This window comes from Alligator sinensis, unplaced genomic scaffold, assembly GCF_000455745.1.
Source record: "Alligator sinensis unplaced genomic scaffold, ASM45574v1 scaffold628_2, whole genome shotgun sequence".
NCBI lineage: Eukaryota > Metazoa > Chordata > Crocodylia > Alligatoridae > Alligator > Alligator sinensis.
Genome location: NW_005841833.1, coordinates 4,989,629 through 5,014,908, shown reverse-complemented (window position 1 = coordinate 5,014,908; position 25,280 = coordinate 4,989,629). Strand labels below are relative to the sequence as shown.

General features: G+C 45.1%; 1 protein-coding gene across 1 annotated transcript in view; it reads right to left on the bottom strand.

Moving 5' to 3' along the window:
* KDM2B (lysine demethylase 2B) overlaps positions 1-25,280 on the bottom strand; it is a 136,574-nt gene that overhangs the window by 51,969 nt on the left and 59,325 nt on the right. Inside the window, exons 10-12 of the mRNA XM_006015198.3 lie at positions 21,157-21,283; positions 10,879-11,333; positions 3,538-3,624 (exon numbers count right to left, since the gene is read on the bottom strand). Of these exons, the coding sequence (XP_006015260.1) occupies positions 3,538-3,624; positions 10,879-11,333; positions 21,157-21,283 (669 nt within the window). The remainder of the gene's footprint in view (positions 1-3,537; positions 3,625-10,878; positions 11,334-21,156; positions 21,284-25,280) is intronic.

Below are 25,280 nucleotides of genomic sequence, written 5' to 3'. Positions count from 1 at the left end.
TGCCGCGGGAGCCCCATGCCAACCATGCACCACCGTTGACCCAGCAGCAGTGGTGGCAGCGAGCTGTGCCTCCCACTGCTGGGCGGACAGGAGGTACGTGGCCAGCACAGGACTCCCGAGGCAAAGGCAATGCAGCAGAGAGCTCCGAGCCCATAGCAAATGACCTTTAGTTCAAGTGTCGCCACCACCATTTTTAACCATGGGGGAGGCTTTTAAGCAGAGCAGAGCCAAGTGGGGTGAGGGCAGATGCAGGCAACCCTCTGTGAGCTCGAGGCTCTCCGCTCTGCTGGCTTTGTCCCCAAAGCCCTGTGCTGGCAGCTTGCCCCCTACCCACAACTAGCCGCTCCCACTGCTGCCGGAAAAGCCACAGAGCAGAGAGCCCCAAGTCCACAGCAAGCAGCCCACAACCACCCCACGCACAAGTCTGGGGGGGGGCACATGCTCCCCCCATGCCTCCCCCAGGGGTGCACGCAGTGGCACAGAACCGCCCTCCCTCATGCCTCCTGGATGAGCTGCCCATGGCTCCGTCCTGCTCCACCGATTTAACTGGAGTAAATCAGTTATTGGATCGGCATCGGCTGATATGGTTGGTATTGGTATTGGCCAAGAAAATCTTTAATCGCTGCACCCCTAAATACAAGTGCTGTTTGGAAAACAGAGGCACAGAAAGCATGTGATTTGCCTCATATCACAGAGACGGACTGCCTCAGAGTTGGGTACAAAACCCAGGACCCCTGGCTCCAAGCTGTACGCATTCATCGCAAGACCACTCCATCCCATCACCTTGTTGCTTCAACTTGATCCCAGGCCCTTTTAATGATCACTTCTAGGTATTGTTATTATTATTAAAACACTGTTTGTGTTCCAAGAGCTGAAGTGACTCCAACAGTCCTGGCTGGGTCGGAGGTCCACTTCTTCATTCACAGAAAAGCCAAAACATGGACCATGCAACACGAAGTATATAGCAGGTAGCAATAGATGGAGGGTATTTCTTCATGGTCAGCTAAGCTAACCAGCCTGCACAACTGCCAGGTCACCTACTGTGAAGCCTGGTTACAGGATGGGGGTGAGTATTCTGAATTCTGCAAGGGACTGATTTGTGTCATGCCCAGACAGAGCAGAGCACGCTGCCGGCACTTCATCCGAACTAGTAATTGATAAGACAAACCGTGACTCGGTTTTGAATACACAAATACCAGTACTATTTAAAACCTGCTCCAATGCAACTCAAATTATTAAATGAATGCTCTTTCAATAGCAATTCAATATAATTAAACAAGCCATTCAACAGCTAGATTATTTACATAGTTTAAATCATTCACTTTCCTTCTCCACAGGGGTTTTTTGCTTCACCAGTGCCTCTCTCCTTCTGTTCCTTGTTTTCTCCATTCCTCGCTTCTCTCCATCACTCTTCAATCTTTGCCTACTTCCTCTCCCTTCTCTCTTTCTCCCTTCCTTCCCTTCCTTGTTCCCCTCCCTTCCCACTCTCTCTTTAGGATCATTTCCCTTTCTGTCCATACAGTCTAGCATTCAGCATTTGTTTTATTTTTCCTTCTCTACTTGTTGCTCTCTCTTTCTAAACCTCTTCTAAGGACTTCTCCCAGCACACGGCACAGCCCGCCTCATCTACTCACTATCTTCACTTCATTCCTTTCCTTTTTCTTTGGGGACCTGGAATCAGACAATCCCCCTCCCTCTTGTAGACTACGTACCAGCTATAATGCCCTTTCACTGTTCACCCTCTGTCTTATCATATGTTACTGCACCCACTTTTCCCGTTACACCTAAGCTCTCGAGGAAAGGAGCCATTACATATAATTTGGCACACTTTCTGGGTTTCATATCCCATACATTAGAATCACTGGGCTGCAGACAAAACTCCTGCTGGGTGTTAGCCGTGTGCCCAACAGTCGTGGAACCCTCCAGCTGTCGAGACCAACAGACTCATTTTAGCCTGAAGTGTTTTCCTCTTTAAAATCTTGTCTCATTCAAGGGGATCAGAAGGAAAAAGAGAAAAACCGTTTCTCCTTACACAAGCTTCACCGTCTGGCTTCAAAGAACCAACTCTCTGACAAGTCTACATCGTCCGCTCCATCTTGGCCTCTCTGTTACCACAGGAGACGAAGTAGAACCGCTTGTGGAAGTGGTTTGTGCAATGCCAACACTTGCCCATTAGAAAGGGTACCAAGAAACCACTAACTCATTTTCACAACAATTATTTGGCCAGCATCTACCCAAACTGCATTTCTGTATTTTATCTAAAAAATTATTCAATTTTTCAAAATGCAAGCTAGAAAAATACGTTTTCAAAGTGAATTCTAAACAGGATTTTTATTTTATTTTTGCAATTTGAAATTTGGTTCTTGTTTGAAAACTTGAGACTAAAGCCCGCCTTTCTGCAGTCCCGTCATCGCGCGCGCGCGCGTGCGTGCGTGCGTGTGTGTGTGTGTGTGTGTGTCCCCCTCACGTATATAATTCTTTATTACAGTACTGTAGCATTATTCCTCAGCACTGACACTGCTGGCACTGAGGGCTTTTCTCTTTCAAAGAAAGGCAGCAACAGAGTAAAAAACATGCAACTACTAATATGGGTTTTATGAGCAGATGCAAGGTTAAAACACAGAAAATGTAAATTACATGTTGTGTTTCTCAAGCCCGACAGTGTCACTGTAACATCCATCCATCCATCCGTCTATCAAGGGTTCCCGTTTAAACACGGACAGGAGCATGAACACACGCGGAAACATATTTCAACCGTACAATACTATTAAGGTCCTAGTCACTGCCCCAAGCCCCAGTCTCAAGGAACACAGCACAGGTGTTTTTTCGTCTCGTCACGGGAGTCCCAAACATCGGCTGACTTCTGATCACATCAGTCTTGCCCTCCAAAATATCCTAGCAGGGTGACCTGATCAACCATTATCAGCTGCAGCTGAGTCGGGAGTCTGTCGTCTACCTAAAGATTTTATGCCATGGCCCATCATTCTGGTGGGGTTGGAGGGACGAGTGGTTAAGGCATCTTGCTACAGTTCCAGAAGTATGAGAGTTGGGACCCATTTCAGACTTGGTCCAAAGGCCACCCCCAGTCTATCTGTCTGTGAATGGGTATCTGCTCATTTATGCTGGGGAATCAAAGGCAATCGGATGCAACAGTCACCACACTCCTCCCTTGTTTGCTGGTGGTTACAGAAACTGGTGTAGTTTAACCACAATAGCCCTATTGGTCTCTAGAATTGGAGGCTCTCTGCCATTTTTTTTTTTGGACCATCAGTGCTCTTGTTGCATGAATGTAAACACTGTCAGAGAACAGTTGAATTTATAGTTGCCTCCAACAATTCAAATATGGAAATATAGGCCATCTTCTCCCTACTGAGACACTTACAGGCTGCACTTCAGTATCTGATTAAATTATAAATCCATTGCAAAAGAAGAGATCATGATAACCATGCTGACAGCCACTGATCGACTACATAGACGATAAAAAGCATCTTAACAAACTATTGCAAAATGAGTCTAGAAATACCATGGGTCCATTACCTTTGTGGTCTTCTTAGGCCAGCTTACAACGGGGACCCCCGAAATGGCAAGGTTCTGATCGTCATCTGCATGCTCCTTCAGAATGGTCTGTTTCAAATGAAAGCAGCATAATTAGTAACAGAGCTATTTTGGAAACTTAGGAGAGCAGCTATCAGTGGGACAGAATCAAATGATCTACCCTGATCAGCGACAGCTTCCTTTTTATCCAGGCTGACCTTGTGCTTGTGAGCAAGGATAGATTTCCAAACCTCCACATGATTCAACTCCAAATCTGTGTGTTGAACTGCTAAGATCCTTGTCATACTCAAAGCAAAGCCTCTTGTGCAGTAACAGTGCCAAAGAATTACAAAGCACATCGATAGTATTAATGGAAAACAGAATTCTGAAGCTCCACACGGAAAACGGCACAGCGTTGTGCTTGTTGCAGTGTTCAGAAGGACAGAAAGAATACCGACTTAATCGCTAAAAACCGAGGAAGAAACTGGAAGGACCCTGCTCCATTACGGCTTCCTCCGGCAGTTCTTCAGCATCAGCAGTGTAGGACAAAGCTACAGTCACAGTATCAAAGTGCTTCATAGCACACGAGACAAGGTAAGGGCATGGCAAATTGTAACTTGTCAGCTCCCTACCTCACTCAGCCCAAGCACACTAGCACGGCCGTTGGCTACCCTTCCATACTGTAGATAAAGGGGCAAAATCTGCTCCGGTTTATATGAATGAGGTAAGGCCCTCAGGGTCCCAAGCACTTACTAATGTCGATTCTGGAGGTGGGCAGGCTAGACGCAGGGTACCAAGAAAAGAGACTGGCTTTACACTGATCTTCAAGGTCCTTCTAGCCCTAATGTCTATGAATGTTTTTGCTCCAGCACGCTGTACCAGAGAGCTCACAGGTGCGTTTCACTGGATCATACAGTTTCTGCCATTGGGATTGGTTTTCATTACCGTGTAACTCAACATAGACACCCAACAGTACTCAGTTAGGAACAGTCTTTAACTACAACAAACAGTGACAGTGAGAATATCTCTGCTCTGCTCCCTGTGGCTTGTCCTGTATTTAAAACCTGAGCTGCAGAGCCCCCACGTTGGGTTCAGGTAGCTATAAAGCAAGCACCGGAAAAGTCAAAAGTCTAATAAAGATCCCACTAATCTGCTGAAGACTGAAGCCAGAACAAGCCTTAATAGGTTCAAAAAGAAATCACTCCAATAAAGTAAACAGATCTGTGGGTTGAAAATTACCTCATATTTGAACTGACAAGATAACCACAGACAATGGATGTCAATGGTGTTGCTCCTGATTACACTAACTTCTTGAAGAAGCTTAATTAGATAACAATAGACACTAGGCACTCTCAGTCCCCAGGGCAGAGTTTTAATAATTAGAAATTTCAAACAGTATATAAAAAGGAGCTTAAAATACAGTAATTGTTCGAACAGGAAACGCGCTCAAAATAACACAAAGCAGTTACATGCACTGTCCCCTTGTAATGATCCAGCCAAAGTGGGCAAATGGCACTTGTGTGCCATAGGGCCAGAGCCTGGCCCTCTTCCCAAACTGAGCACAGTGGGCTCTGGCACACGCTCCAATATGCCGCAAGATCGCCTACCACGGCAGGGCAGGATGCCATACGTGGATCTGGTTCTAAGCACCACGGGGAGCATTTGCTGGCTCCACAGAGCAATGGACTCACTGGCTAGTGCCCGTGACAGATATGGATAGCAGCATATGGACCTCTGAACTACAGCCCAGTCATATCCCTTTTACTCATACTGCGCTTTAAATGGCATTAGGCAGGCATCTCTCCGAGCTCATTTTGTGAGTGTTGGCAGATTTACAGTCCGGACTGCTCCATCCCACTTTAACTGCAGAGAAACAAGTGGCTGCTTCCAAACTCTCTCTCCTGGTGAAGACAAGCAGGATCCAGCCCCTCTTCTGGCTGTTGCTGTCCCACATGGCTAGATTTAATTATCATACATGCTGCTAAAGCCATTCTCTCTGGAATCACCTTGGTTCAGGCAGCGAGCTGTGTCTGGAGACCAGGGGTATTCAACTGGACATTTATTCACAACCATCTTTCTTAGTAGTTTACATTTCTATCCACCCCATTATTATTTATCAGAAGCTCAGAGGCAAAGGCCTCAATCCTATTTCATCTTTCTGTGCTTACGTGGCCCTTATTGCGCTGCATAACTGCAATTTTTGGCACTTCCACATGGTTTTGATCAGATGCAGCTCTGCTCATTTTGCAGCTCCCTTCCCAGCATGTGCAGAAGGCCACACAGGCACCTGGAGGAACAGAATCACCCAGTGCCAGAGAAGTCCTGAAACTTTAGGTACAGAAAAAATGTGACTGACAGATGGGAGGGAAAGGCGGCAGGCCTCCCACTTCAGCCCAAGAGCTAAAGCATGTGCTCAGGAGGCAAGAGACCTCAACTCTAGGACACTTCACCAAGAGGGCTTGAACCTCTCCCAGTTCCCAGAAAAGTGGTCTAACCACCACACTACAGACTAGGAACTGCCTGCAGCTCTCATCTTGAAGCTCACCTCTGGGCAGCCAAGAGGGGAAGATGCATGTGGCCAGGTGGAGATGAACCAGTGAGACAGATGCTGACCTTGGTATGGGCCCTGTCCTTTGCTTGTTTATCCAATGTATATTAAATGCAAGGTCTAGTAGACCACCTTCAAAAGGAGGGCTGGGGAAGCAACTGGAAAATGCCCAATGTGTGGCCTGCTGGTTACAGTACTGCACTTAGAAGTCAGAGATGCAGGTTCAAACTCCCTCGGCTGTGACTGGGAGATGCGGCCACTGAGGTCCACTCTGCAAATGAGTCTGAGGACCCTTGCTTTTAAGCATGAAACAGAGCTCTGCCTCAGAAAAGATGGAGGCTGGGACCACTTAGTGTGGACAGGAACAAGCTGAAAAAGCAGAATCTGTACCGAAGTCTCATGACTAAAGCCTCTTTGGCAGGACTGAAACCTGCAGTCATTAGAAAAGGGGTGCTTGGCCTGCAGCCCAGAGGCCAGCTATGGCTCCCACTGCCATGTCATATGGCCTGCGGGGCTCACCCTGGGTTCACAGGGTGTACACCAAAGGCCATGGCCCTGCACACAGGGTGGCGTGGGGCCAACACGGGCTCTCCGGGCCAGATTCTGACATGGGAGGGGGACTGATTGGTGCACAGACCAGCCCCAAGCCACTCACCTGACCTGCAAGTCCAAAGGCCACTGCACTAGGAGACTTGCTAAACCAGGTCCAGACATGATGTCTGCTCAAATAGGAATATTAACGCTTTCTCTTGCCAAAAAATAAAAAAATCTTACACCTCATCCCCATCTCACTGATGAGAGAAAGTAACTCAAACTCTTCTACATGCATCTAAAGCAGCAATCCTCAACCAGGGTGGTGGGCACCTAGGGGTGCCATGAGATCCTTTGAAAGGTGCCTGGTGAGGAAACAGGTGAGGTGTAAGGAGATAAAGCTGATAAAGCAGGCTCAGCCCCAGTCCCTACCTGACCTCTCTGCATTGTAATAAGCACTGTAATACGTAAGTTAAGTTTTTGGGTGCTGCTCAAATCATGCGAGTTATGGAGGGTGCCTCAAATCTACTGAGGAGTGCCTTGAGTCTAAAACGATTAAGATCCACTGATCTAAAGGACGTCATTCTTTGCTGATAATGGCTCAGCTGAATTCTTTACATCTTCACAACATCCATTTCTCTCCTCGAGACCTGCTGCTGTCACCACGGCCCTCCCAATGTAATGAAGCAGGTAGCCATGTTTCAGACCAGCATTATGTTGTCTGTCTGCATGCAGTCCCTCGGCTTTCTAAATCTTCCTCTTCTGGAAGGTGAGCACAAGGGTGCCCCACTTCACCTGGCAGACAGACATTTGACACGCCAGGTCAAAGCAGCAATGTCTCAGCCTGCACTACCCAGGCTTCCACTGGACTCAGCCAGCTGTGATGATGAACTGCCAGTTTTCAGTTGTTTCTTAGTTAACAATTTCACATGAAACATGATAACTGGGACCTCTCTGTATCCTGCCAAGTCCCAGCCTGGAACGTGGTCTGTTTCCTGTTGAACTCCAAGCCTCTGACAGAAGATCTTAACATTCCCACTGAAAACCCTCTTGTAACTTTTCATATTCGAGACAAGTAAATACAGAGTCTTAATCCTCTCATTAGCTACTCCTGAATATCATCTTTCGTTTACAAAGAAAGCAAATCTCTGCCTTTTAAAGGATGAGAATAAAGATAACTTTCAAAATATGCCTGCAGGTTGTAATGTAGTGATGCTCCTCTACACACCACCCACTTCAAGGGGCATCAACTAAACCTGGTCATCTCAACAAGGAACAAACTGTCCAGCTGTACTTATCTGAATGCCCACGACGTTAGCTCTTTGGCTACTGAGACCATTAGAGGGGATCTTCATGATATGCTGTGTGGGATATTTATTTTGTTCCCATAAATGGGTCAGGCGTGAAGGATAAGGATACCACCACTGAAAACGAGATTTACCCTACAGACTTTTGCCACAGTGACTATGCCAGTCAGAGGGACAATCCCTGCCTGATAACTGTTGTGCTGGCAGAAGCCCTTAATGCAGATACTTATTGCAGGAGAATTGGGCTAGTTTATGGAAGATGGTTCAACAATCCCAGTACCAACACAGTTTTGATAGCAAAGCAATCTGCACAAAGAGTATTTTGCTAGTGTATTATACTGGTACAAGCAGCTCAGCGTAGGCACTGACCAGCTAGGCACCTGATCTTCAGCAAGGGGAAGCTGAGTCCATGGTTCTTGACACAGTCTGTAGATTTCCTGAAGGCAGTCAGTAGAGCTGAACACGGAGTATGTAAGTTTTTTTGGAGCATCTGCACACTTTACTGTGCAAGACATTTCTTTTTGGCATTTCAAGCAGGTACAGCTTAGTTGCAAGTGCCACCTGGACCATGGGTGAGTCTTGGAAAAGGAAAGCTATCACCCTTCCTTGCCCACTTCTATTGCCACCCCAAATTCAAGCCCTGGCCTTGGCACTTAACTCTCATTTCAGTTTATCTGGAGACCATGCAGAAAGCAAGTAATTAGATCAGGTCTGATGGATGGAGTGGCTGATGAAAAGCAGAGATCAGAACTGTGCTCATGGGAGCTTACAAAGTATGTGCCATCCGGTTCCAGATTCCATGTCCATGGAAGATGGTCTTGCCTATTTACCAGTCCTCTTTAAACGGGTTTGGGGCCATTTCTAAACAGCTGTGACACAGTTTATACTGGGGGGGAGGAACAGACCTCCACTTCTACCCCAAACACACTGCCTGCCTCACAGAAGAGCCACATAAGCCACAGTAAACAGGGCATCTCTAATCTGTTGTACAAAGTAGGATACATTTGAAAATAGAGAAATAAATGAAAACCACCACACACAGAGAGGCAGTGCACGGTTAGATGTCTAACCACAGGCCTGGGTGTTAGTGCTCATGGTTCCACCGCAGAGCCAACAATGAGCAGTACAGTCTATCTCCACAACTATCACACACATCTAGAAGGCATCGATAAGAAAAGAAAGGATGAGATATTCAAAACAGGACAAGGAGTCCTAATCAACAATGTACAATATGCTGATGACTGTGTTTTAAAGCTTCTGCTAAGGAGAAGTTCAGAATGTGCTTTAGTGCCCTGAACAGCATTGGCAAGAGTTACAGAACGAGAATCCACGTGAAGGAAACTAAAACAATGACCATAAGCAAACTCCATAAAGCACAACGCTGGTAAGGTCTACACTTCAATGGCCAAATGGAGGACTCAGTGTGTAGCTTTCTACTCTGATACCATCAAACACACACTCTTGCAACATGTTCATTCAACACCTTCCAAGGCCTCTATACTGTAGAAAATTAAGTGTATCCTGCCTGAGATTATAAAATGTGACATCAACCCTCCTGTATGGCTGTGAGAACTAAACATGTAAAGACACCAAGATGAATTAGGGCATCTGAAGTTTGATACTACAGAACGCTTGAAAAAAAAATCAGCTGGACAGCCAAAAACACAGATGAAGAAGGATTGAGAAGGACAAATATACAAGTAGAGCTACTTGAAATACTAGGTAAAAGATCTCCCTGTGGGTATATCATCCAGTCACCAGACGACTGGGTTCCAACACCTGTCCTACAAAGCAAAACAGAAGGGGGGAGAGAAATCAGGAAGGAGTAAGAGAGCCAGTTGCTTTGGAAGCCCTGTAACATGGACTGGTACGCAGAAGAGGCTGTTTAGTTTACAGCTTTGTCATGACTGTAAAAGATGGGAAGTAGAGACAGGCAGCCTCCAGATTAGAGATGGCACTTCCACACGGTGGTTATGGACAGATTATACACAGAAGTAAAGAATTTATAAAGGAAGGGCTGACAAAAGTGGAGCCTTGTCTGTTCTAACTGGAACTGATCAGATAACAACCAGACACTGACTGACTATCTTTACATTGCTCTTATGACAAAGAGAAGTAGAGATCTTCCTGCTATACATAAGGGAAAACCAAGGCATGAGGAGGTTAAATGACTCACTGAAGGTGACACAGCAGATCTGGGCAGAACTGGGACTAGAACGCACTGAAAGTCATGAATTTTGCCTGTTGTTTAGATTTCCCTATCATCTCTACAGCACAAGGGCATCGCTCTTGGACAATCCCAGATATCACATTACTTCTCTAGAAGAATTTCTGTCAGTGACACTCATACCACCATCTCTGAGGACAGAATTAGACCAGTGAACAGTAAGCATCACCTTGCTATGAGCAATAGGGAAAATAAAGCGGAGAAAAGGGAAAAATGGAAAGAAAGTGACAGAAAACTAGATGTCTGTTTTTTCAGCACCAGAGTCAAGTATATGAATATTGTACCTTTCACGGGGCTCTGTTAATCAGATAAACTTGTAAAACAAGCGGATTAAAAGGGCTGATTAATAATGATTTCTATACTAAACAGGATTCTCTCCAGGCGTGCTTTTTGCAACAGGTATCGCACAGTACTGCCAGGGCACTCGGACATCCTGACACAGAGGGCAGCTTTGAGAGCCAGTTTGGGTCAAATTAAATGAATCAGACTGCAGATCCCTGTAACCAGAGTACGGAGATATGGTCTGTGCAGACTACAAGGTCCAGCATGCAACATTCCCCCTTCCACATCACAGTAGCAGAAAGGTCAGATCAGAAGGAAGCTCTGGGCATTAGCAGGCTTCCCTGCACTGAAGATGAATATGTGCAGACACCAGCTTCCCTCTCCTCACCCATTATGGTGTACAGCCCCTGACATACAGATTGCATGGCTGTAAAAGTTGTCATACCCACCTTCATATCCTCCAGCAGAGCCTGGGGATCCTCAATGCCTTCTGGAACGCACTTCTTGTTCTCTGGGAGGGATTCAAGCTTTTCAACCAGGGCTTTCAAACCCTTCAATTCAAACTCTGTGAGGTGAGTCCATTTGGTGGAGACTTCTGTGGCTGGTGACCCTGTGGGCGTTTTGGGATAGTCCGTGGGGGTTGTCGACTTCACGCTGTCATCTGACTCATTGGACAAAGTTCTTTTGAGGTACCGCATTACTGTGGCTTTCTGCTTCCTCCCAGCCCCTTCCTTCCCCTCGGAGTGTGTGCTGTTGGGCGAGGAGGAGCCGTCACCCACGGGTTTGGGGTTCTGATCCAAGCTGTCATCCTTCTCCTCCCGGGGGTGGGCATCACAAGATTCTTCATCCATGTCTAACCAGGAATCTGATGAGAAGCTGTCTATGCTGCGTTTTCTTTTTGCATCTGAAAGAGAGAAAGATAAAATTATTTTTTCCTAGTACAGAACCTGCATCGTTCCCACCTGATAGGACCAGCTATTGCCTGATCCGAGAGGCACAGGGTACCACCCAGCTCTTACACGTGTCAGAGAGTAAACTTCATTCAGGTGTTTTTAAACAGTTTGGTTAACTTGTATTCAACTCAAGTCATCGAGCAACATTTAAGAAAAGTGTGATCCATGCAAAGTTTCAGTCTCCCACCTGCTCCAGGGGAAAGCCAAGACCAACGGTCAAACTCCTAGAAGAAGGTTTTGGACTGGATATAAGGAAAAACTTCACGGTTCGTGTGACGAGACTCTGGGATAGACTCCCAGTGCGGTTGGTGCAGGCACCAACCTTGGAGATCTTCAAAAGGAGACTGGACGCACACCTTGCTGGGGTTATCCGACCCTGGCAATCCTTCCTGCCCAGAGCAGGGGGGGCTGGACCTGATGAGCTCACAAGGTCCCTTCCAGCCCAAGACTTCTGTGAATCTGTTCAATTCACAGGGGAAAAGCTCACAAGTCACACATTTGATATGCATTTTAAACTTTCCAGCAAAACCAAACGTGACCAGATTTAGATTCTTCCTATTTCTAAGATAAAAGCCAAAACAGGAGGGAGAAAAAAATGCCTTTTAAAAGTCACCATCACTCCTTCAAGCTTTCTTTAGGGATCACAGAAGAGACTGCTTTGCCTATTTTTTCTTTGGCAGATCATTGCCAATGAAGTTAACATAGTAATGGTGGATTTTGCAAGATAGCTCTCTTCCAATAATCTTGCAGCATCATAAATGCCTCTTCTAACTGTGAGAGGAAGGAGTAAATAATGCTATTTCAGAGATGGGGAATCTGAAGCACAAGGACAAGAGGAGAACAGCCCAATGTAAAAACTGTTACTGTTATTAACACAGCCTCAAATGCACACAGGGCAACTTACAGATAAATAGAAAGGTGAAGTCTCCAATTGGCAAAGCTTATCCTAGCCTGGGCTTTTTCCACTGAAAATCCCACTCTCACAGAGTCCAGGTGAGTGCCCGTGGTGACAGCATTTCCAAAAGGTGCTGGAGAAAACTCCAAAGCTCTGATCTCTTAAGTGCAATGTTGATCAGACCAGTTCTTTCACAGAAGAAGACTAGCACCTTCTTTGCTGCTAATGCTGGCAGAGTTGAACTGGGGTTAGCAACAAAAGGGAACGTCTAAGAAAAAATACTCCTGGAGGCAGAGTTAATTAGAGCTTGCACTAGTGACACAGACTAGCAACAGAAATCTATCCACAGGAGGACGAAAGGGGATGCAGCAAAACACAAGCAAATGAGCAACTAAGACCATTTCTCTCCAGTTTTCATTTGCTTATTTTCACCGCGCCAAAAACCTGAGTCCACCCACAGTTTGTCTTCAGTCAAAACTTCTACTGGACCTCCCCACAGATTTTGCCTGAGAAAGGACAGCGGGATCTGGCTACACTACAGCAGTAAAACTCCCAGGAAATACAGAAGCAGAAAGGCTAAAAGGTGCCACTGCAAATCTCCCTGACAGAAGAGCCAGCACCTTGTCTTGCACAGGTAGTGCCGTCTCCTCGGGAAGCATGAACAGCACTTACCAGGGAGAAGAGAGAAAGATAAAGGCAGCAGCAGCCAGTTGTAAAATGGCTACTCTTGGGCTACCCTTGCTTAATTGCTAACTTCAAAGGGCTTGTGCCAGAAAGGTATTCTGGGGGGAAAAAAATCCTTAAAAGGCTTTGTGTACACTGGTAAAATGAATTGCATTAGTTAACACCTGATAGAAAGGAATGGGGCAGTTCACACTTATCAGGGGCTGCTGGGCTATTGTTTGGTGTCTGCAAAAATCAGGCCATGCATCATTCTTTCAGTTATATTTGGGCCCATTTTGAATGCTCTCTTTAATACCGTAATGGCTAGAACCTAATTTTGGAGGGAGTTTTTTTAAAGCTGTGTTGTTTTTTTAATCCCAGATTCTGAAGAACAAAACAGCAATCCCAAAAAATAAGTACTGGGCCACTTGGATCAGGCTGGACATGGCCAGATTGAGTCCTGGCAAGAGCAAAGGTAAACGTCCTCCTCCTCTCTCCCCTGCAGTAAAAGCGTTAACATAATCAAATGCAGCCTTCAGTGGCGGTGCATCTATTATTCACACGGTGATAAAGGAAGGGAAGGCAACACCTTCCATAGGTCTCTGCTCACTCTCCCCAGTGCTGGGTTACCCTGCCCCCCAGCTTTGTCTATGCTAGGAAACTGAACTGTGCTAGGAAACATAACCCAACTTTTAGGTTAAAAAAAAAACACTACCTTTTTAAACGCCATTCAAGGCTGTCTACAAGTCCCCAGAGCTGAAAGGGTTTTATAGTGCTGGACTGTAATCACACATTCCAGAGGCACCAGGAGAGAAAATAACTTACCCAGGGTCACCCAAAGCTGGTGGTAGAGGTATGACCTGATCCCCTAGGCCTCACTAGCTCTGTTAACTGGAACCTCTGTTAACATCTGTTTGTTTAAAATGTCACCTGTGTTACGTATTCAGGGGTCATTAGCAGGGGTAGGGAGGCCTTGCCAGCTGCCAGCACCAGGCACAGCTGCAGCAGAGCCAGTGTTTGGGGAAGAGAGCAAGTCCCCGCATGAGACTGGTGTCCATGGCCCCGGTTCTTTGATGTAGCTGCAGGGGTGCAAGTCATGCATAGTCACAGCACTGAGACAGTTTGCACTGGTGTAGGCAGGAGTTATGATTCAGAGGAAAACAAGACATTAACCCCAAACTGGGAGTCCACTGTCTCCTTTTCCATTTGCTTGTTGTCCCAATCTCTCTAAAGAAAAGGGCCTTGCTGACCGGAACTGAGCAACTCCCCCAGCTAAGACCACCTGCAAGCTAGTTTTCCAGGCTGTTTCCTGGTTTAGGCTCACACCTGGCTTAGGAAAGCAGCTTAAAGAACAGTCCTAACAAGGGTTTGGTCCATTCCTTGCTGTCCCTTTTTAGACCATCCTACCCAAAGCATGGTCTAAATAGCCACATGGGAAAGGGGTCTGAATCTTTCAACATGCTTAAATGCTTTGCACTGTTCTCACTGTTCAAAGCAATTTATTAAATGGATTTAAAAAAAAGTCTTCCCCTGGTATCAGCAGCTGCCCATAAGACTGAGATCCCAGCTGATGACTAAGTATGGCACCGGGGGGCCTGTGGCCATCACTGTAAATGTCATATACAAGCTATGTCTTTTAATCTACACCTCTGCCCTTGGCCTAGGCATGTCTTGCTCCAACCCCAACCAAACCCTTCCAAAAAAGGCAGGAAGGGAAACAGCATGAGCACATCATTCTGGGTATGGGAACTTTGTGGTGATGTGGTTCCATGCAAGGAAGGGACATGCGTCTGAGTCCCAGGCAAAGAGCTAGGAGCTTCTTGCTTCTAAAGCAGGCTTATTCAACATACAGCCCGCAGGCCGCCATATAGCCCTCCAAGCTGTTTTCTGAGCCCTGAGGTGCTGCGATGGGAAACGAAAGTAAACGTTGTACTTTCGTTTGTGGGGGAGTGATGTGCTACCACTTCCTGTGAGGTCTTTGAATATGGCTCACTGGCCCACTGGGTGATAAAAAGTTCATGATCCAGCCCCACAGTCAAAAAGGTTGGGCACCCCTGTTCTAAAGCAACTGGCTCCTTCCATCAACGCCAAGTCCTCCTGAGATCAACAGCCCAGAGGGCCATTGCGCTTAACTCCTGCCCCTTTCTACAGCCCACAGAACACAAGATGGTGATGCAGGCTGCATCATATCTGACTCCTCTCCAGCCTGAATGACTCTCTTATAGCTGGGTCAACTGTGGGCAGCCTTTGGCCCCGGGACAGAGTGGGGCCTGAGTTCATGCTCTACCACAGAGGCGGGCAAAATGCGGGCCGTGGACCACATGCAGCCTGCCAGGCCATTCTATCCAGCCCACGGGGCCCCTAAAAAATTTAGAAAATTAATATTTATCTGCCCCTGGGTGCCTGTCATGCGGCCCCCGATGGCTTGCCAAAACTCAGTAAGCGGCCCTCCGCCTGAAAAAATTGCCCACCCCTGCTCTACCAGCTATAGTGAGACACCTGACCACTCTGCCATATACCCCATTAAGTCCATATTTGTCTTTGGGTATAACATTTCACTTCCCCTTCTCAGTTTGCCCACCTGTACAGCAGAGATGATTGTACACAGCTGCCTTCTTTAACAGAGGATTGCATTCTTTGAAAAGTAAAGGCCAACAACAGCTAGGTATAATAATTAATGTTCTTAACTTCCCTCCAGCAGTACATAGGAAACAATATGCATTCTTCTGTTGCAAGAGGAACCCCCATTCATAGCCCATATCTGGCTCTCTGGCTTGTGAGCAATAGGTTTCAAGTAAGTATTTTTATATTGGCATGTTAAGAGAAATGATGGCATCATTATTGGCACAAAGCACTAAGAACTCCAGAGGAATCTGATTGAATGGAACTTCCCAGATAAAAATCATTTAACATATTCCACGATTTCTCTGTCAATGAGCAGATCCACTACACTGTCTGTGAAAGGGGAAAAAAAGGCATAGCACCTTCACCATCACAGAGGATGCTTTTCTATTATCTACCAGGCTGAATGTACAGTCAGAGCCCTCCTGTGAAAACATCTTACAGTGGAAATATTAAAAGCTGCAGGATACAGAGCGAGCATGTTACCGACTAGCGCCGCATCTTCTCCCAATTACTCTTTGTCAGTTCAGTCTCAAGATTCCTATCTCATTGAAGGACACATTTAGGTCAATTGCAGTTGAAAATGTCCAGCACGGACTTGATAATGATAAGAATAAGAATCCCGAAGGCATGTCCATCTCGAAGCGGCACATGTTCAGATCTGGTAGGGAACTCATATAGAGTGCCCTTTTTGATCCCAACCAGCAAGACGAATGCCACAGTTGGAGGGAGACGAAGAATGAGATTCAGTGCCTTCTCAGCTGCCTGCAATTGCTGTTATGTCACTGCTTCCCCTGATCTCCTGCCCTCCTATGGAACAGATCAGAGAAATAACAGACTCTCACACGCTAACCAGGTAGGAAAGCTACTGCCTGGAAAGTTATTCTGTGACTGAGGAACAGGGAAAAAAACAAGGTCTCTTTCTTCCATCCCATTTCAAATGTAGCCATTGTATTCCAGGATCTCTATGTCCACAAAGGAAATCCTTATGCTGTAACTGTAGCACCACAATTATAACACAATAACTACACCAGTAAATTCCTCAATTTGGATGATCTTTCACATTGGGACTCACCTCTGAATCTGGGGTTCGTAATCTCAGCATACTTAAACATGATGTAATAAAACTAGGAATGCAATCATGGGAAGTTTACCCAGTACCACATTGCACAGACCGGAACAGAACCAAAGGCATCTATTACTGAAGGGGGAGCAAAATCAGGAAGGCAGCAAAATCTGGGAGACTCTCAATGGACCCATCATGACAGCAACTGCTGGCCTACCCAAGTGTCATCTGAAGCAGCAATCTGTTGATACCATCAATGTCACGTTTTTGGAGCCGTTTACTCTGGAAAATACCAGAGAGGAAGTTCTGCTTTCTAGACAGCCTTGTCCAAACTCTGGAGATGGAATTTTAGGGAATTAAAATGTAATTTCCTAGACTGGAATCTGCCTAGGACACTGGGATTAACACCCTTTCTTACATGAAAAATACTGTCAGATGGTTACATAAACCCAAGTAATCGTGACTTTCCAATGAGAACATCTAAGAACAGCACAGCAAGCTCCACCATCACATGGGGCACTGGCTCCCCCCAGATTCAGTAAAAAGCCCATGCAGTGAGTTCCAGAAGCCACCCCCTTCCCCTCCCACTAAAGTCTTAGCCAGGCCTCCCTCCCTCTTCTTAGGTTCTGGAATCCAACAAGGCTACTTTCTGCAGCAGAAGGGATTCAGAAAAGTCAAAAAAGCAGCACACCTTGAGGCATCCCTAAGGATGAAATACAGCAAGCTTCAAAACCCCAAAAGGTATAGATAAGCAGAATGTCAGCACATGTGATGCCAGGGAAAAGATATGGTGAGGGGAAAAAGCAGCAGCAACCAGCCACAAACAGTAAGGCTAATCATAAGAGATTCCCCTAAAGAATGCATGGGACTCAGGAGACCAAGGAGTGAGGAGGACAGTCAAAGCTAATGCAGAGGCTGCAGAGAAGTTAAATACTTTACTTCAGTACTCACCAAGGAGGCCTGTGGGAAAATGCTTCCTCAAAGGGGGCTCTTATGGGAAATCAAGACATCACTAGCAGAGGGAGCGCTCTCCCAGGAAGAGAAGAGGATACAGCACCTTAAGGACCTCAACAGCTCCAAAGGAAATATGAAGAAGTCAAAGCACCCAAATTCTTGAGAACATTTAACCTCCTGACTCTTCTACACAGAACCCCTGCTCCTGAGGTTGGTACTGCTTATCTCCTGAACCCCAGGTGATTCACCAAGTGCAGACCGGGGAGTTTCACTTGAGTACTGGAGACATGACCACAAAGCATAACCAAGAGCAGGATAAGGAAGCATTAGAAGCCACACAACTCAGTGAAAACAGCCAGCACAGCTCCTATGAAGAGGAAATGCTGTCTCTGCTCTGGTCTGTTAAAACTCTTTGAGAAAAATAGCAAATGTGGTGACTAAGTGGATACGAGACGTGACTTTGAACAGCATTTGGTGGCTCCTTCACAGCAAATTACTTAGGAGATAAGTTCCTGCCATGAATTAAAAAACAGCTTGTGACAAAGATGCATAAATGTCCGCTTCTTAAAGGGGGACAAAGTGTACCTAGGTGCCAGGGAGCCAAGGTATAACACCAGTGCATATGGACATACTAATGACATGAAGTTGGAGGCTCCAGCCTGCAGATGAACTCCGCTTTTGCCAGAGACCATTTAGGAGCATAAAACATGTGTGTCTGTCCAAGCCAGTGAGGGTGGATCAAGATCCTCACGTGTGTGATGAGGGTTGGTAGTGTTACTGGAACGTACTGGCTACCTGTTTTTGATCACACCTCCCTCTCGTGACTGATGCTTTGTTACCTCATGCAGCAGTGGTCTGCACTTTGGGTGTGGAAGTTCCCAGGCTCTATCTCTTGTATGCCTCATGCCCAACCCTACAAAAGCAAATTCATATGGATATGATGGACAACCTGGGGAAAAAAGTCAATCTTCCAACAGGTTACTGAGAACTAGGGAGAGCTAGATTAAAGAAGGGATTTGAACAGTTACTAAAACATACTTGATTGTCCTTTGTTGCTACAGGAACAGGAGCCTTCCTTACACATAAACCCATTCTCACTCCCCGGGCCTAGTGGCTATAGAGGAAGAGACTGTCTCACTGGATCTGCCATGTAAAATCTTAGTGCGCTTTGGCCTGTGAATGAACTGCCTTCCACAGCACCCAGAGACTGGCACAGCTTCCCACTTCCAATGCTCAGCTCAGCACTCGCTCCAGCTCGACCTTACAAACTGCCCTGGCCCTGGCCCCTCGTGCCTGCCAGGTATGAGCTGTCCTGATGTAACCCTAAGGCAGATGAAAAGGTGCCTTGACCTTAGAGCACATTCTCATTACTCAGTGCATCCTTCCTCTCCTCAGGGCACTTCAGAAACTTGCTTTTTACATCTAAGTGTTTCTACAGGCAGCAGCTCTTCAAAGATTGCTGCTGCTTCTCCAGTCACCTGCAGCATCCATCTTTTATCCTGACTGCTCCAACAATTCTTGCCCTTGTTTTTCATGGTGACCTTTTCCCCTCCAGGGCTTCGTATGTTCTTTAAAGTTCAAACCACTGAAAACTGTGGGGGCGGGGGAGTGAGTGTGGAGGAAAGCCAGGGCCTTAGGAGTTTCTGGCTCACCAGCTCTTCAGGGGGGTTTCAAGATGTCACCCCCCTCTCATCCTTTCTAGTTGATTGCCCCAAAGTTCCCTATTTTTAACCCTTTCCCCACCGTCACACTGGTCACTCTGCAAGACCCCATGTTCTTCTGGCAGCGGGCATCTAAGGATTCTGGATCTGCCATACAATTCTCAGTTCAAGTCACTGTAGTGCTCCTGAAAAGAGCTGGCCCCACAGCCCATGGGATATCACAGTACTCACTGTATCCAGAAAACAGGTACAACAGGCGCAGTGAAGTCCAAGCTTCTCCATGCTGCCTCAACCCTAGCTGAGAATCACCACTTCCAGAGCAGGGAAGAGTGTTTAACCACCGTGCCCCATCAATCCAATGATTTAATCTAGTGAGACTGCTGCCACAGGGCTTAATTGGTGCCAACTGTTTTTCTTATATGCTGTTGATGCCACCCCAGTAGGAGCAGGAGGCGAGACACATTTCACAAGGGTCACCGGACTGCTATTGGTCATTACAGAGCTGACACAGCAGAGGCTTCCCTGAGAAGGGAAAGGCTCCATGTCTCATGATCAATCTCCTGAGCCATCCAGTCTTCACACTTAAGTTGCTCTGAAATGTATTGATCTCATGCATCTTACTGATCCTGAACCCCTGCCTCTTGAGCAGGAAGAAACTCTTTCCTACACTACGTCCAAGGACTGCAACACACTTTTCCAGGGGATACAAAGGCCAACAGTTTTGTCCTTACTTCTTTGAAAAGGCAATCCCAGGGGCTAATTCACTCCTTCCTGTAGGACAAGACTGCAGAAGGGAAAAGCTACTCAGCACAAGGCAGATAGTAAACTTCAGGAGTTCCTGACTCACCAACTCTTCAGAGGAGGGGTTTGATGACCCACAAAGAAGCCATGAAATGTGACCTTCCATCCACACTAATGTGCTGAGATCTGCAGGGAAATCCCTTTGAACCTCAGACTGTCTCCACAGTGTCAGCTCTGGCAGCACCACTCACTCAAGTGCAATGCCATTCTCCTCTCTGTTGCTGGCCACTCTCTCCACAACCTCTGCAGTTTGCAAACATTGTTTTCACAGTGATGTGCACTGGGTGTTTACAGTGGGGGACAAGGGTTAGATGATGATACTTTAGCTCCTCTGCAGTTCCGGGTACACCACTCTGATTCAGCTAATACTTCAGCTCCTTGTAGCCCTTCTGAGCCCCAAATCATCAGGATGACGTGGCCCTGTGTCCCTTTCAATGCGAAAAAGAGCTGACAGGCCAGACTAGAACTCAGGCTGTAACACCTGCTCCAAGCTCATGACTGCACAGATACCTGATGCTTTCCCACTTTGGTAACTTGCATCCATCTCCATCATGGTCCATTTTCAGCTACTGTTTTTCAGTTATTTTCACTTTCCTGATTCTAAGAACTGAAAGTCAGTCCCCAGTTTGGGAGAAGTCAAACCAGAGATTAAAGGAAAGAAAAAGGAGCCAGATCTAGTGGCTGATAGAAATGCATTCTGCTGATGAAAAGCGCTATAAAAGGGCTAAAAATCTAACCCACCAGAGCACACTTGCAATGCAGATATTTCTGGAGGATAAGGGAATATGCCAAACATGACAGTAAATCCACAAATGTTTGGCAGATCATCTAAATATAAACATTACTGAAACCAAGAAATAAATAAATCTGAAATTATTTTTTCTGGGATCCATTTGCTGAAGGAATGCTCAATAAATATCATCCAAGGAAGGTTGGCGCTTCAGTGAAATGCTTGAGTCTCACATCCTCCCCACCCCCCAATACTGAAATAATTCATTAGGTTCTCTACAGTTCTCCACTTTAATTTACAATCTGCTTTTCAGAAGCCAAAGCAGTGACTAGCCTAAGGTGCCAGCATCCATTCTGAATATGCACTCGAAGGATTCACTCACCAATTAACATTGATTCTTTCTGGTACTCTTTGCTGAGGTGACAGCGCTGGGTCACACAGGACACGTATCTCTCCAGAACATACCAGCACATTTCATAGTAGAAAGGATAACGGAATTTGGCATGCACCTGAAAGCAAGATTGAGACTGTCAATCCATGTGGAAGGGAGAGAAGTTCGCAGCATAAGGGCCAGTCATCATTCTCATCATGTTATCAAGAGCACAAACAGTATGCAGGAGGGGGAGGGGGAAGAGGGTGGGAGCCGAGTGAGATGTATGCCTTCAGCATACGAAATGAGGAGACTGCCTGCCTGCCTGCCATGATAGCATCGTTTCTTGGTTCACTAAACTGTACCCTCTTGGGGTGATGGGAGAGGAGGGGGGTTGTGTTCTTGCGAAATCATGGAACTGATGGATGGCCCCCGGAGGTATTATTTACCTACTGTATAAACATAGGGTGGTCACATACAGATGTTAGTCACCAAAATTCAAGTTAAAATAAAGGTGGGCTCTTTTGACTTCCTAAATATTATTCCATGATTTGTCAAAACGACAGCATTACCTACAGAGAGCCAAGCAGGAAACACGCTCCTTGTCAACTGTGGTCTTTACAGTACAACAGTTTGATTAAGGAATGGAACACACACAAAGTCGTGATGATTGGTATGTAACGTTCAAACATTAAATAAAAAACCCTCCACATTTCTTCTACCCTGCAATATATTGGTAACCAATTAACATTTGCCCTGCACAGAACAGAAAAGCAGGATTCAACCAAAAGATCCTGCCAGGATAACCCCTTCCCCTACGTCTCAGACCTTTTGTTCTCACGCTGGAAGCTGATTCTTTAGTGCTATGTATTTGTGATACTATTTCACATTTAAAAGGAAAAGAAACTGCTATCTTCCCCCACCTGATTGTCTAAGTATGGGAGGTCCCTGTGCTAAGGAATAAACTGGGGAGTCTGAATTGGGGAGTACGCATGTACCTAGGCAGATGTTTTTAAAAAATGGATGCCATTCACAGGTACGTACACCAAACAGCTCTGCCTCCTTGCAGGCGCAGAATGTGCATTATGTGGACTTGAGAAAACCTTGCATGCATTCATTGCCCCAGGATGACAGGCATGTTCTGTGCAGTTTAACTCTCAGCTAACCAACAGGTCTAGCACACATGTCCGCTCACCTTTAACAAAACGTGGATTTCACCAGAAAAGATCGTTGTCTCAGGCAGCCCGTTTTTAAAAAATAGGAATCTAAAAAGATTGACTAAATCCAGCAGCTGGAAACTCAAAATGAAACCTGGCTGAAGGGAACAGGTTTTTACACACCTGTCTGGGGATCTGAGCATCCACTTGCAGGATTTAGATACCTTGTTAGAATAGCCACATTTGAAAATCATGCCCAGCACGGAAACAAAAATAGCCTTGCATCTGCTCCCAGGATCGGGGAGACAGAAACACTTTCCACAGAGAAATAAAATGTAATTAAAGACAGATAAACTGGGCTGCCCCACCAATTGCACTGCAAGGTATTGGATAAATAATCCAAAGTAAATCCAGGAGCTGAGACCTCATAAACTCAGCACAAATACAGATGGTAAATCTGAACCAGATGCTGTCACATACTACTGAGTGATGTACCCCGTACTGCTTCATCATTCAAACATCCCCCTATGGCATGCAGTATAAAGCAATGCACTTAAACAAAACAAAACAAACAAATCAAAACACAGCCTAAATGTAAGAGCAACATTCATCCCCAGGGTGATGCTATATTGGAGAATCCTTTTTCCTTTTGGCTTGGTTACATGTCAGAAAGAAAAGATCAAGTCACTTATCACTATTACAGAACACAGGGGAAATTAGCCATGCTAAAATATATGCTAATAAAGGAACTCAAATTTTTCCAAGAGAGCACTGCAGGAAACAAAATTTGCAAAGAATTGACTTACAAACAGGAAGCCGCCTTCCACCCCTCAGCCTTCAAAAGGTTTTCAGCCACATGCCTGGGAATATTAAAGACATCATTGCTCAACATTTGTTGACAGATTCTGAGCTTCACCAAATTTAGTTGTTACCAATGTTAATTCAATGTGAAAGACAAGGCAGTAATGCATGCAGTGCTCCCATTATGTATATCAATCTTTAATATTCAATTTGAGTTCCTAATTGCCTCGCTATCAATGTTCCAACCCACAGCAAACCCCTCCATGCCTCTGTAACTCACTATTTGCCTGAAAAGGCTCTGCTTTTACAAACCTTCAGAAGTAAAAGCCACTGTGTGTACATACTGTGCAAAGATCTACAGTGCCTTTTTGCTACCCAGTTCAGTCTAAGGTTGACAGTGGCTTAAGAATCTCTTTAATGTGCTTGATGTAAATGTAAAAAGGAGTACATCAATTATGATCCTCCAAGATAGTTATTAGTTCTAATGGATGTGAACTGGCTGGCATATATGCCCATATTTTTTTCCACTGTATATCCACAGGTCAAATGAACTTTTATTTGAAAAAAATAATAATTCTGAAGCCAAAAATTATTGACAAATTTGAAGTTTAATATCTCATATATGCTCTGTCAGGAGATGACACCCCACACTAGCAAAGAGAGAGAGTTGATCATGTAATAGGCATTTTCCAGCTCTAACTTCTATGATTGATAATTTACAATCCACTGAATGCATTTTTTTAATTATTCCTGTATAGCAAGAAAAATCCTCTCTGGAGTATGATCCTTTCTAGAGTTCAAAGTGAAATTATTTGAGAGACTTATACAAAAAAAGTACATATAAGACACAATCTTCTCTAGAAATATTAATCTCTTACACTATGTCCATAAAAAAGCATTATAAATGCTTCTTGCATTTCATCACTGTAATCACAGTATTTTTTTTTAAATACTTTTTCATTAAATTGAATGAAAAAATTCAAATTGATCAATTTTAAATTTAAACTTTAAGTTCCAGAAAATAGAATCAGTAGCAAACACCATCATCTGTGAGTGACCACCTTACGTATATATTTTGAATGCTTTTGTCTTTGAACATGTTCAAATACATTAACAGGGCTAAATTTAGATTGACTGAAAATACGTTGACATGTTTTCTTCTTTGGTGATACTGGAGCCATTAACACTTCTATGCCAAAATGACGAGTCTCTGCATGGCAGCCTGCTTTGCTGTTACCCAAACTGGTCTAGCAGAGAGCTAAACAGCTTGGCCTGTTTGACTGGCTGTTAATTGGCCTCTAGGAAAGCCAGACTGGAAAATGAAAATCTCTGCAAACTGTAAGGCTAGCGAATATTTGTTTACCTCGACTGCACATTAGGAGCTGTTTCCAACAATAGACATGTTTTTTATTACTCCTTAAAAAACTATTTTTAAATGGCTATAACCCTCTTAAAAGTCTCCCAGGGATATGAGAAATTAAGCTAGAATAAGCATGACAAGTGTATAAATTAGACGATTTTATCGGACTCTAAATCAGCATTACTGTTTCAACCATGTATTACTCTCGTCTTAGCAGCTAAGACAATAACAACTGCACCTAGCCTAAAAATGGCTTTGAATACTAGCAATCAAAGATGATTAAGCATTATACAGCAGGTTTAAACACAGTGAAACCTCCATAAAATTGCTCTGTGCAAAATCAGGAGAGGAAAACACACCCATATTACACTTTGATTTGAGTGTGGCAATTACTTTGTGAATCACGTCATGTAATTTACTTCTGTGCTATACACAATGAAAAGATCGATACTCACGAGAAAGCCATCTGCAGTGTATTCACTGGCAAATTCATGTTAAAGTACAGTGCACATGATCTACTCAGTTAAGATTATTGGAATAAAGAAGAAATTACAATATTTGATCCACAAAACAAACGGAATAGTACACCTCAGCATTCTGTTCATTTTGAACACATTTACTCCTTAGAGATTCTCTTTTGACATTTTCAGCATTTTTATTGCTGTTTTATAAAAAGAAGAAAAAGGGCTGACTTCCCCTGTCTTTACTAAATGTATATTTTCTTTGCCACATTGTACAGCAGATCTGTTTGAGTGCAGGGCCCATAAACACCTTTGTGATCACAGGACCGCTTGTAAGCACTGGACTGCATATACAGC